Source organism: Carassius auratus, chromosome 9 (genome assembly GCF_003368295.1).
Source record: "Carassius auratus strain Wakin chromosome 9, ASM336829v1, whole genome shotgun sequence".
NCBI lineage: Eukaryota > Metazoa > Chordata > Actinopteri > Cypriniformes > Cyprinidae > Carassius > Carassius auratus.
Window position 1 is genome coordinate 133,535 of NC_039251.1, and position 13,688 is coordinate 147,222.

Consider the following 13,688-nt stretch of genomic DNA (forward strand, 5'->3'; position numbering starts at 1 on the left):
GAATGCTACAGCATACTGTATTAATAACTTTTAACTATTAACTAAGTGAACTGATAGACTATAATAAATACTCTAATATACTTTAGTTTTTGATACAGTCAACAGTATCTATTTTAGTATAGTATACCCTATAGTTGTAGAAAACTTAGTACAGTATTGGGTAAATTAATTAGTTTTTATTACTATAGTTGTTATTTTACCACAGCAATTAAAGTACTTTACTATAGTATTGTTCAAAAATACTAGTATTTACTATAAATTATTATAGTATTTTGTCACACAGCAGCTTTTATGCATTGTTCTGTTAAATCCAGGTTAAATCAGAAAGGACAGAAAGGCAGTTTCCCGCCATAGAAATTCAATGGAAAGGGTTGGGTTGGGTTGGGTTGGGTCCCCCCCCCCCAGCGTGGGCGTGGTCTAAATTCGCTCGGTCTGTGTAATGTTTTTAAAGTTACTATTGAATTACGATTAGTCAGACTAATACAGTTTTCGTGGTACCTGTTACTTTTCTAAACACCGGTCATGATGGGCCAATCACAGTCATTTGTGATTACAGGAAATGAAAATAAAAAAGCTTTGGCTTTTATATTTGATTTAGTTTTGATGTTTGGTTAAGTTTGAAGATTTGCTTTGTTTGATTTTTTTTTGGATGTTTGTTTGTTTGATGTTTCTTTGTTTGGTTGAATGCACTGCCCTAGATAATCGAGATTAGCTGTCTGGAGCTCGAGAAAATTAACTAGAGTGTTTTTACCTATGTAAGATGACAGAGATCACAAAGACCCGCCTTCTACGCAATAACAGGAAAACGAAACTTAAAGAAACATTGCAATGAAAGCTTGAATCGTCGTTGAATGTCACCAAGCAGAGCTCAACATGGAATCGAATCAGTTTCAATGTCAGAATAAAATTATTTGTGTACTTTGCGATCAATCAGACGAAAATAAAACCACAGGGACCCTGTCCTCCAAAGGCAACATCTCCGCACATCAAAAACTGTTTGGTAAGTTTTCATATGGCATCCGTTACAAAAATTTACTGTAAGTTAGTTGTTAGTTCTGTTCTCTGTCACTCATAGTTTTGTTTGGGTTGGGTTAATGTTTTCCCTTAATCTAGGCAAGTGCATTAATAATTTCTATATATAACTTTTAATGCTTATCTTATTTGATTGTGTCCCCAGCTGTATGCATCAGCGATCTACTGCAAGAGCTCACCCACCTATGACGACCTGTTTGGATTTGATGTAGAAGATGTAAAGAAAGAGCTGAGGAGAGGAAAAAGACTAGTAAATATCACTGCAAAAGCATATGCACAAACACACATTAAATGCCTCTAAAACGTTATAATGAATTTTAACTGGTTAGTATTTTTCTCAAAATATATTGTGAAATACATAACACAGTGTCCATACAAAATACTGTAATGATAAACTACAATAGTAGGGGTGTTGCAATTAATAGTTGCATCTTAAATCTCAAATCCTCATTCACAGACGCGTTTGTCACGAGAGCAATAAAAATGCACCCAGTATTTTTAAATCTGAGATCGACACATAAAAAAAAAAAAAAAAAAAAAAAAAAACATCTGTTGGTTAAATGCACTTCAGAAACATTTTCTGTGGAGTCAATAATTCAAATGTGTGCATGTTTAAGTTGCATATTTAAATATGTAAATGAGGTCATAAAAAGAGTATTTTCATACAGCAATTTTTTTAAGAAAAAAAAAACATAGCCTGTAAACCTGATGGTCTCTGTTTTGCCTTTGTTAGATGGCTGCTATTGGAATAACAGAGCATGCTTTTAAAAAAAAGAACAAAAAAAAATACCTTACAAAAGACCATGCTCAGAATCGATTGTGATTTTGGCTTTCCATTTTAGCATTTGTGTGGTCTAGCGGCAGGTTTGCACAGGATATGCGCGAAACGGACGCATTGCTTGAAAGTGCTTCCATCCGCCGTTATTGTTTTACTTTAATTATGCTTTCATTTATGCAGTTTGGAATGCAGTACGTAGGCATATTACATGCACGAAACTCACGTGATGACAGACTTTCGTGTGCGCTTTGTGTTTGTCCTGAAGCTCGCGGTTGCGGTTAAATGCACTTGCAGCTCCGAATGCTTTTATGATACCAAATAGATGTGTAATCTGTCAGTTATGTTTTCAGCACAGGGCAAACATCTGATATGTCGAAATAGATCTGTAGATTAGTGTGCATACAGGCTATTAAAGCTGCCAGCCACTGTCTATGAACTCAATATAGTCAAACGGTAATAATACTGAGAAAAAAAGAAAAACCCAACTATGATTGTCTGTTAACCTATGGATACTGTTAAAGCACTCAGACACTTGTAAATGTCTTTTCCCACATTTATTAATTTATAGTATTTCAATTTTTAATAGCTGTTTTGATGCATTATTCATTTGTAATTATTTAAATGTATTGTAAATTCTGTAAAGTTGTAATCAAAATTATGCAATTTCTTGACCATCAAGGCATTTTGCTGCCAAGATGAAACCAATTCAACAAAGGCATTGGTGAGCCATTATAGGATGTTTAAGAATGATTGTGAGCAAGGTTGATGGAAAATGAATGAATCTCTCTCTCTCTCTCTCTCTCTCTCTCTCTCTCTCTCTCTCTCTCTAACTGGCTCTAAAAATTAATATTCAAAATTATTCAATCCCCAAATTATGTGTAGTATCTTTAATTCTTTATAATAACCTCCAATAAATGCTGCCTGTAAGTGCTTAGAAGCTTCTGTCACGTCTCTGCTGGAATCTTGGACCATTCTTTGCTTGAAAAAGCTTCCAGATCATAATGATCATTGGTTTTTATTCTGTCATACACTGCTTTTGTCAAATTACACCAACTATGTTCAAAGAGATTGAAATCTGAACACTGAACAGTCCACATGAACATTCTAGGACCGATCCCCGAACTAATAGATTTGGGTGTTTAATTTGGGATGATTGTCCATTGGTCATCAAACATCAGTCTCATCACAGTCTTTGCCAAAATGACCTGTACTTCAAATAATATGTGATGTCCTCTGTCTCTTGAGAACTTGTCTCTCTCTCTTTTTTTTCCTTCTTCTTTTTGTAGCCATAGACTTTCTAGTGTAATAGAATAATTTCTTCTCTGTAGCTTTTGTGAGAGCTCTATTGACTTGGCCATCTTAACTTTAACACATGCATGGAGTAAATTTATGTACATGTATTTATGTATGCTAATTCAGTTTGTTATAAAGTTTGCAAAGTTTAATTATTGTTTATTAATGTTATTAATTATAATTATAATATTTATAATAATAATAATGATGATTAATTAATAAATAGTTATTTAATTAACAATTTTGTACCATACCATACAAATATGAGATAAAAACAACACTGTTACATAGGGTTTGAATAATTATGATTATTAGCTATATTACAAAAGCATTATATATTGACATTATCACTTTTGTAAATTATTACAGTCTCCAGAGTGTTGAATTATTTTGATTGCAATGGTAATTTGTATTGTTCAGCATAGTACAACATTATACTTTAACATGGATATTTCTGTACATTAAATGTAAACTGTGAGCAAACGGTCATCATATTCTAGTGTTGTTTCTCTGTGAATGCATAACTGCTGTTTGTTTATTTCTAGATTTGCCACTACTGTAAAAAAAAAGGTGCTACAGCGGGATGTGGAGTCAAACATTGTAAGCGCTCATACCACTTGCCCTGTGCCATAGAGGATCATGCCAGCATCGATGAAAAACGTTTTGAGTAAGATTACATTTTTTTCTATCCATTTATGTTTTAGATGTAGTAAACTCGAACTAATTAATGTTTCATTTTAGACTATTCTGTGAATTACATGATCCAGAATCCAAAAAGAAAAGTAAGTGTTTCAATTTTAAATTCATAAACTGATTTTTTTTTTAATTGTATTTGTTTTAGTGATACAAATTTGTAATCAGCTTATGTGAAAATGGTAAATGTCAATGTGACAATTATTGTCAAATTTTCTGAGTTGGTGTTTTTGTTTACAAGGTTCGCCAGACGGTCGAAGGCCTAACATGAAAAGGCCTGGCAGGGTCAGCATGCAGACACACACACACACACACACACACACACACACACACACACACACATGTACAGCTTTTACCTAACCACATTACTGTTCATCTTAAAACATCAATGCAAAATTCTGAAATAAAGATTACGATGTGATATTTTGGATGTAATTTTCCGTCTTTCCTTTTTCTTCATTTATGAATAGAGAGATTCTGATTCATCTACAGGGTAAGTGTGCAGTGTGTGTGCATCCTCATCACAACTGGATTAATCACAGAAAGGTGTCACATTATTAATTACAGTGTGATTATTTCAGATGATCTTGTGTTTGCACTTTTTTAGGTCGTCAGTGAGTTCCTCCAAAAAGAAGAAGACTATAATTTTGTTAGATTCTGGTAATTGTTAATAAAGTTTCTAATAGCTTTAAATTAGACAGTACTACAGTAATACGCAATAACCCACTTCAGTAACAAAAAGTAGAGTGTTTATTTATTCAAAGATCTTTGTTTTTATTTGTCAACATGAGAATAATAGCTTGTTTTGGCATGTTGATGACAGATATTGTAATGTAAATGTAAAACGTTCATAACTCTGGACTATTATAATTTAATTATAGATGATGAGGACGAATCTATGTATGCTCCAGTACAGTCAGATATAGAGGACTTAACAGCTCCAGAACAGAACAATGTGAGTTTTCATGATATAATCTGTCTTGATGCATCATGTGAATGTCTCCAATTACAAATCATCTTGTAAACATTCAATTCAAACGGCAAATTCAGGACTTTTAGCAAAGACGTGATATATTGTTGTGATTTTTCCCTTTTTTATTTAAATAGCTGTCAACTCCTGATCCTGAAAATAAAAGGTATGCTGAACTTGATTAATCCACTGAAAGCATCCAGCCTGAAACATGCTCTAGGACGAGATGTGATTAAGACTGTTGTCGTCCTTTGTACTGACAAATATTCTTGTCCGAGTTCCTTAAACGAGTTTCTCTGTCTATTTACAGGCCCTGTGCAAAGCCCAGTCCATCAACCACAGGTACAAATAAACACAGTATATCAAAAAGGGTCATTTTTAATTTCTTACTGTAAAGAAACAGTCACATGATTTTCAAAAGCTAATTTGATGATACTAAAAGCTTACTGAGTCCATCTGTACAGAGGGGTTTCTAATAGTAATGCATGTGTTGGTTTAGGTTCATTAAACTTAAGGTCTGCTCAGAAGCCTTGTGGATCTGCAGACAATTCAGTAGAATTGCATGGCAGGGTCAGAACACACACACACACACTTCAGATGTCCTCTGCATAAAGACACTTAATGTTCTCCTCAGTACAGACATCATATAGATTAAAAAAAAGACTAAAACTGTTCTGTACTATTATCACTAAATAACACTTCATAACAAATGTTAACTTGGTTTAACCTTTTAATAGCTAATTAGTGTAACTTAATAAAAAAAAAAATACAAATGGATATGTAATTTATTGGACCTTATCTCAGAGATGAGTGATTACAAAACTACACAGTAAGATGGTCATTTTACAGTACTTGTTGTATTATGCTAAGAAACAAATTTTACTGTATGAACAAACAAGATATGATCTTGTGAGAATTTGTTTAGAAGACAAATAGACAAACCTACTTGAAAAATAGTACTGGTTATTGTAATTTTGTCTTTTTATCTTATTTAATAGAGTAAAGGTTTTCCATATATGTACAGAGCAAGTATGTCTCGGTGAGTCGTCTGTAGAAAACTTAATTCTGGAACATTGTCTTGTTAGTAATCACAGTGTTCTTGTAATGAATCTGTGTTAATTTAATTTAATTTTTTCTAGATTGCTAAAAGTAACGCCCAGAAGGAGAAAAAATAAACACAATGTAGACTCAGGTATTTTTGATATCTCTTGGTCTGCATAAAAATCATTAAAATCAAAACAATTCGAGTAATTTGTGTCTCTTTGTTTTAGATGATGAGAGCCCGGCCAGCGCTGACCGTGCAGCAGCTCCAGGGCTGTCAGATTCGGAGGACCCTATGCTTCAAAAACAGCCCAAGGTGAGGCTCTTATCATAAAACTGGACTGTGTGATATGTGTTCATATGTCAGAGTGTCATATTAAACTTCACTGAAACTGCTCAGTCCAAATTAGAAGAGACAGTTCACCCAAAAATGAAAATTCTGTCATTCAACCCTCATGTTGTTCCACTCTTTCAAAGCAAGACTTGACCCCATTGACTTCTAATATAGACAAAATATCGAAGACATTTTTTTAAAATTGTTTTATTTAGTTCCACTGAAGAAAGTCATCCATTCAGGTTTAGAAAGACATGAGTGTGAGAGAATGCAAAAAAAAAATATGCATTTTTGGGTGAATTAACCATTTAAGATTTTTTAACATTTGGTAATAAAATTGTACCAATGAATTGATTCTCTGTTCACTTTTAACAGCAGTCCACTCCTGTGCCTAAAAAAACAAGGTATGTTTAGGATTTAGAACCATTTTGAAAGCAATACAAATACAAAAATATAATAATGTACCATGGTATTTTTGCATAAACTTACAGTCTTATGTAAAGAAACTTCCCTGAGTGTTTTCCTTTGTCTGCAGGCTGTGTGAAAAACTCAATCCAACAACCACAGGTACAAATGTGTTTGTATTTCTAAAAAAAAAAAAAAAAAAAAACGAGAAGTATCATCTATCATTCCTTACTGTAAAGAAACAATCTCATTATTTTCAGAAGCTGACGATGACACCGACATTGATTCAGTGAGTCTCTCTGTACACAACACAGCACACTCATGTTACTCTGTAAACAAGCAGATCTATTTACTGATATTTTCATGTCAAAAACACAAGGTCCAGTGGCTACATACATGTGTGACCCTGGAGCTCAAAACCTTAAAAAAAAGTCTTAAGTCACAGGGGTATATTTTTAGCAATAGCCAAGAAAAACATTGCAAAATTATAGATTTTCTTTTATGCCAAAAATTATTAGGATATTAAGTAAAGATCATGTTTCATAAAGATATTTTGTAAATTTCTTGCCATAAATGTATCCAAACTTAATTTTTGATTAGTAATATGCATTGCTAAGAATTCATTTGGACCGCTTCAAAGGTGATTTTCTCAGTATTTCGATTTTTTTGCACCCTCAGATTCCAGATTTTCAAATCTTTGTATCTCGGCCAAATATTGTCTGATCCTAATAAACCACACATCAATGGAAAGCTTATTTATTCAGATTTCATGTGATGTATTAATCTCAATTTCGAAATTGACACTTAAGACTGGTTTTGTGGTCCATACTCACATATCAGTCTGATACATGGCATGAAAGATCCAAGGCTTGGGGATGATCTATGAATGAAACAAAGCTCCCCCATATCTTTTTGGAAACTTTTCCATAGCCAGGAACTGTGACAAAGCCAGCAACATGAAGTACAGAGGAACAAATTAACCAGGCCTCTTGGTCATAATTTACACCAAAAGGGTTTTCAAATATCTTGCACCATAATGTTTTTTTTTTGTTTGTTTGTTTTTTATAAAACACTTTTTAATCAACTATTTAGTAAAAGCTCATCACCATCCAGTAAAGTTATACTTCTGTTCAAAATAATTTTTGCTCACCAAGGCTACATGTATGTAATCAAAAATGCAGTAAAATTGTGAAACATCATAACAATTTAAGATAACTGTTTGCTATTGTAATATATCTTAAAATGTATTTTATTCTTCTGAGGGCAAAGTCTCATCCTTGCTGAATAAAATAATAAATATCTTTTAAAAAAAACCTTTCTGACCCAAACTTGTGAATGGTGTATTCTGCTCAGTCGTTCTTTTAACTTGCCTCAAGCTAGCAGTGTACTTGCTTACATTGTTACACTCTCACTGTGTCTCAGGAAGAGTCTCAGAGTTTGTTACCATCAAAAACATACCATATCACTGTTCCCTGTAGCGTTATTTTGGACTCTGGACCCTTTGAAGAATCAGGTGTGTTGATCTCTCGATTGTCCTGCTACTGTCATTTCAACGAGGCGTAAACCTGTTTATTTTTATTTTTTAAACGTTATCTCTGTGTTTCAGAGCACAGTTTAGAATCTTCTTCACCTGCCGGCGCAGCTGTGTCTACCTCACCTGGGTCTGTCACTGAAACACCACCCACAAACAGAACTCCACCGCACAGAGCTCCAACCACTGACCCTGTCCCACCAGCTGCCGTTTACTCTATGCCTACCCTGGACTATTTCCCCTGTGATCCCTCAGGGCAGCCCGGCTCACCTCAGCATCCGAGGCCCACTGTAGATGTTCCAGCAGTCCCTCCGACAGGGGTTTCTCCATCACCAAGGCGTCTCGCTGCAGCAGATGCTTCTGATGTGGGTTCCACGGTGAACTCTGAGTCTATTGCCACCAAATTTTGGACCAGATGTAATGAGGCCGGGTGGACTAAAGAAATCTTCTCAGAGCTTGTGTCTCGGCTCAGCAGCCTAGAAGAAAAAGTGCAGTCACAGAAAGCCAGCCGCAAAGGTGAGAACAGCCTTGATTCAGACCAGTTTTTTTTTAAATATTCTGGGTTCAATACAAGTTAAAAGCGAAACGGCTTCTGCGCTACTAGTGTCATATAAAAATAAGGCATGTTTTCATACAACTTCAAACCTTACGATTATTCATATTCTTATGATAAATCCAAAGACATCATTATTACATGGTGCAGCTGATTGGTCCTTTTTTTCCCATCAGGAGCCAATGAGCTCACTGCTCAACATTTAAATGCTAGGCTAATGTTTGCTGTAGCAGTTGCAGTGTATTTCAGAGACCCTCCACCTTTCCAAGTTTCAGCCTCATATGTGACGACCACGGACCTTTGGCTAAATGTCTGATGCATATGGCAAACAAAAGTGAGAACACTCAAGGAGTTTCGAAGTCGTCATTTGATTTGTTGAATTATACCGGATTTCCGGGAGACGTGTGTCGCATTCTTTAACGTTCCACCTGGAAACAAAGATGCTGTGGTGCCAAACCCCCTCACGAAAAGACGAAAAGCCATCGTGTTTACAACGGTGATGACAAGCACTTATCAGGATCAACTAAACGCTGGATTTTCAGAAGTATGTAAAACAATGTAAGTTTGAGGTATAGAATCTTTAAAATACGTCCAAGGTTAACATACCAGTCTGTTATTGTGGCAACATTTCCACACCCAGAAACATGATGCTGAACGAAACGAACTGTGATTGGTTGCTTGACATGTCGGTCAAACGACCTCATGGGTGGGCCTTAGCCAATGAAAGCTGCCTTGGATTCCTCAGTCTGAAGGTCACCTTCCCCAGCTCCACCTGTATTGATCTGCTATGTTTGTGGATGTATTAGATGTAGCAAATACATAGTCATGTACATTATCATGCTAAGCTCTCAGAGAGTTGTAATGAGTGAACTTATTTTATCTGGGACTTAACAGTAAAGTGGCAGAAACTGGAGGTTAGAAATTTCAGCAAGTTCAACATCTGAACCTTTAAGCTCAGTCAAGAGCATTTGGGGCAAAATCTTGCAATCAAAAACATTCGTTTGGACTTGTCCCTCCTTTAAAAAACAATCTGAGTTACAGTGAGTAACTTAAGATGGAAATGACAGAGACCAATCCACAAACTTTAAAATACTGTTTTTCACTTAAACCGTGATATTTGCTTTTTTAAGTAAAAAAAGGAACGGGTAATTTTTTTGTGTACATGTTGATCACTGATCTATAGTCATTATAATGTTATATTTTCACAAACACTATCAGCTGAGCTTAACTTGTATTGAACCTGAAATATCCCTGTATGTTCTTTATATGCATGTTGTTTATACAACTGAACGGCTATGAAATATTTCACAGAATATGATGTTGCTTTCAAAGTATTGGAGGCATCTGGACAGCTGCCTTGCATTATTACTCATCTGGAACAAGGTACAGTATTTAATTGTAACCACCTAAATCTAAAGTGTTATGTTATTTCAACCTTTTAACAGTAAGTTTTGGATGTATCCATTCAAATGAGAAGTATATAAATATGTGCATTTCTTGGTGCCTGGTAATGAATCACATATTAGAAAGTAAAATTGTTATGAGGAATCAAAGGGCAGTGTTTCATGAGAATGACTTTGTTTTTCGTGTTTCCAGACCTGGAGAAAGAGGAACGGTATTTGCAGAGGAGAAAAGCAGCACTGAGGGATGCCAAAGCTGTACTAAATGTTTAATATAAACAATCTTACAGAATTTTATTTTTATCAATGAATTTTTACAAAATGCTTATTTTCAAGTCTCAGTTTGCATATGTTATGTTTTTTTATTATATTTTTTTACGGGGGTTGATTTACAGTATGTCAGTGACAGAAATGAAATATGTCTGCAAATGCCATTTTGATATGATCATTCTTCTGTTGTTATTTTCTAAATAAAACCGTTATAACTGTAAGAATCATTCTTTACAGAATGTCGTTTTTAGTATCCGGGGTTGTACTTTATAACATAGCATAGTTTTGACACTTTTAAAGGGAAGTGTGCAGTATGAGTCTGTATTTTTTCTGTTGACTGGGGGAGGTGAGACTGACATCACCTCCGTTTGCTCAACTGTAAACCGTTCAGAGCAGGAGACTGAACAGCCAATCAGCACACAGCAACAAACAGCCTCTAATGAGGCTTCAGGTCAACCACAAACGTGCATGAAGGGCTAGTCCATGCTCATATTAGTTTCTTCATAAGAGAGGGAGAGGGAGAGAAAAGTATATTCGCAATATGGACACTAGGTGGCAGCAGACACATATTAACAGCTTTAAGAGCTTCCCTAAAAACATTTCCGTCACCTTTCAGACCTGTGGCGTCACTGTCCTTTCAACTGTGCTCTGGCACTGAAGTCCAAACTTCGTCTAAACAGAGTTTAGCCTCCAAAGCAGTGAAGATTTAAAAACAGTAGGATGTAAGATCTAAGAGCCGTTTTAAAAGGCTTTTTCAAAATATTCGCTGAACCCCCTACTATCCGTCATAGAAAATCAAGACAGGAACATAAAGAGAGTCTTGCACTGGGAGGGTTTACAAAGAGTATATGTTTTGCGTATTACTGGCTGATGCTTAATGGTTCTGTGGCATATGAATAGAACGGGACAAAATTAAACATTTATTACTAATAAATATATATATCAGTCTCTCTCTCTCTCTATATATATATATTATAGGTATGATTAAAATTGTTTATATATGGGATTAGTAATGCTAACCCACATTATTCGTACAATTAAGAATAAAAGATCTAGGGACACATTTAGAATTTTAATTAAATTTAACAGTTAATTTTGTAGATGTGTTTGTTGCCTTTTTTATTTGGTTAGAACAAAGTCATTTTCATTTCACACTATAACACAGGTCTTTGACAGAGACAGAATACTTAGGTTTATTAAACACAGCACTTGGGGAATGTACCATAAGACAGTGTACAGCGAGAATTAAAGTTTTTTTTGAGGACTGAAAACCAGACTTGACAAGTCTTACAAGACAAACTTTTTCAGAGCACCTTTTCTGAAAAGCACATGGCCATGCAGTTAACAACAAAACTTAGATGTGGTTGTGTATTCAACTGTGTGAATAAAATAAATGCATTAGTGGTTTTAGTGTTAAGGGTACATAACATTTCTGCAGTAAACAGTAAAATTAGGTTCATAGTTCAGAATTAATGTTAGGGTTAGGGTCAGTGGAGCAAAACACATCTGATGCAAAAAGAAGTGTTTACCTTCTAACATTTGAAGGAGTTTGGTAAGATATAAGCTAGGTCAGCAAAAATGATCATGTAAAACAGATTCATGCTTGTCGGTGTCTATTTGACACTGAAACTTAGTTCAGCCAAAGTCACTTGTGTAATATTATGTGCAATAGAGATCATAGAGGTAAAATGTTCAAATACACTGGAAAATACAGTAAACTGCTTTTGTTATCTATTTATAAATATGCCTAGTTTAGATAAAAGGCAGACTCATTAAATATCAATAGAATAAGAGAGGTTTTTCACATGTAACTAGTGCAAATACAATTGGTTCATTCAAGAAAGCTGATATTTGTGTAGATATATAAAGTCAACGGTACATTATCAGTGATTTCTCCATAATTTAAAACACAAAGCTGATTGTTATAGACTGTCATTAAAAAAAAGGCTAAGCTCAGTTTATCAATATCGCCCACTACAGAAAACAGAAATCAATAAGTTTCTTCAGTGCTTATGTAAAGTGTTTTCTGGGTTGTAGATTCTCTCTCTTATTTCTTTGTGTCCACACACACACGATAAAGTCTGGTCTGTCTTCTAAAAGTAGCAGCAGTAACAGCAAAGGCAGAAGCAACACTGAGAGATATTGTAACCACGTGATGCTGCCACACACACACACACACACACACACACACACACACACAGTTCAACTTGACAATATGTGTGTGTCTGCACACAGACAGCAATTCAAAAGATCTGCTGTTCGAACAGAATCTTTTCAAAGCCTTCAGGTGGAGTATGGTAGAAATCACTGAACTGGGCATCTATGATGGCACTGTCGTCCACTGAGAGAATGAGAGGGAAGATTACAAACATCAATATATTAGTTCCTCATATGAATAAAACTTGTCATTTCATGACATTTCTTGTCTCCAGTATATTGGTAAAATGCATTAGCAAATCTGTTTTTTAAAACTTGTATTGTAACTTTTTGTTAAAGATTCATTAAATATATTATATTATATATATATATATATATATATATATATATATATATATATATATATTTATTTATTGCAACTTGCACATCTTTAAATGTTATTTAAACCTTTATTTAAACTTAAAGGGATAGTCCACCCAAAAATGAAATCTCGATCTTCATTTGCTTGCCCTCATGCTGCAACAAACCTGTATGACTTTATTTCTTCTGCAGATATGTTGAAAACGTTGGGAACTAGGGCTGTAGCTATCGAATATTTTAGTAATCGAGTATTCTACCAAAAATTCCATCGATTAATCGAGTAATCGGATAAAATTTGTTTTTGCTTAATTAAAGTGCAATATTAATTAATTATGCAAGAGAAAATAAGACTCCTGGGTCTCTTAAAATGAAAAACTAAATTTCCTTTTTTAGATTTTTTATTTTATTTATTTTTTAAATGCATAGAATGCAATGCATACATCAAAAATAAGCATTTAATTATTACCCATTTTTTCTCTGTCTTTACTTGTACTGTGAACAGTGACAATAAAGTTGACAGATGTATTAAGTACATTTAAGTGCCATTCAGTTGGGGTTTTAAATAAAGCATTTTCTGAGATGCACATTAAACACATAAAACATTAATTTATCTTTTAATTATTTAAAACTTACTTAACTTTTTGGTAAACAAAGGGGATTTACTATAAAAAATAAAACATGGAAGAAATGTTGTGTGATTAAAACTTGTAAAATGTAAGATTTTTTTTTTTTAGTAGTAGGCTATGTACATTCTGCTGAACAACAGTCTTTAACCGGACTTTTATTTTGACGGGTTGGCGTGCCTTTACAGTGTGATGTGACGCTAGTTTTACTCAACTCAAACGGTCAAATGCTCATGAAGTGACTGTCA

At 34.5% G+C, this 13,688-nt stretch overlaps 2 protein-coding genes across 6 annotated transcripts in view; one reads left to right on the forward strand and one right to left on the reverse strand.

Moving 5' to 3' along the window:
• The first annotated feature begins 678 nt into the window (after window positions 1-678).
• LOC113108106 (actin cytoskeleton-regulatory complex protein pan1-like) lies at window positions 679-12,494 on the forward strand. Of its 2 annotated transcripts, none has more exons than XM_026270923.1 (21): window positions 679-1,000; window positions 1,178-1,282; window positions 3,649-3,770; window positions 3,845-3,885; window positions 4,038-4,081; window positions 4,267-4,289; window positions 4,404-4,456; window positions 4,678-4,751; window positions 4,904-4,932; window positions 5,077-5,108; window positions 5,266-5,336; window positions 5,765-5,805; window positions 5,906-5,958; window positions 6,038-6,123; window positions 6,520-6,545; window positions 6,677-6,708; window positions 6,807-6,835; window positions 7,969-8,059; window positions 8,153-8,593; window positions 9,942-10,013; window positions 10,227-12,494. In XM_026270923.1, exons 5-21 carry the CDS (start codon window positions 4,064-4,066, stop codon window positions 10,301-10,303), a joined length of 1,248 nt encoding a protein of 415 aa, XP_026126708.1. In that variant the 5' UTR covers window positions 679-1,000; window positions 1,178-1,282; window positions 3,649-3,770; window positions 3,845-3,885; window positions 4,038-4,063; the 3' UTR covers window positions 10,304-12,494. The 2 variants fall into 2 exon arrangements, with proteins under 2 accessions (XP_026126708.1, XP_026126707.1); XM_026270922.1 differs by having other exon boundaries at window positions 688-1,000; window positions 6,517-6,545.
• Window positions 8,418-13,688, reverse strand: part of LOC113108109 (SPRY domain-containing protein 7) — a 28,508-nt gene continuing 23,237 nt past the window's right edge. For 3 of the 4 annotated variants that reach the window (XM_026270932.1, XM_026270931.1, XM_026270929.1), the window contains one exon: window positions 12,449-12,641. In XM_026270932.1, coding sequence (XP_026126717.1) covers window positions 12,544-12,641 — 98 coding nt within the window. In that variant the 3' untranslated portion in view covers window positions 12,449-12,543. Of the gene's footprint in view, window positions 8,554-12,448; window positions 12,642-13,688 lie in introns of those variants that run through there. The other variant, XM_026270930.1, reaches the window with a different exon arrangement.

What these genes read in the sequence shown, in the direction of transcription:
- LOC113108106 (XM_026270922.1), top strand. An exon ending in GATTCTGATTCATCTACAGG is followed by an intron (nt 4,290 to 4,403) that starts GTAAGTGTGCAG and finishes GCACTTTTTTAG; the next exon opens with GTCGTCAGTGAGTTCCTCCA. An exon ending in CCTGATCCTGAAAATAAAAG is followed by an intron (nt 4,933 to 5,076) that starts GTATGCTGAACT and finishes GTCTATTTACAG; the next exon opens with GCCCTGTGCAAAGCCCAGTC.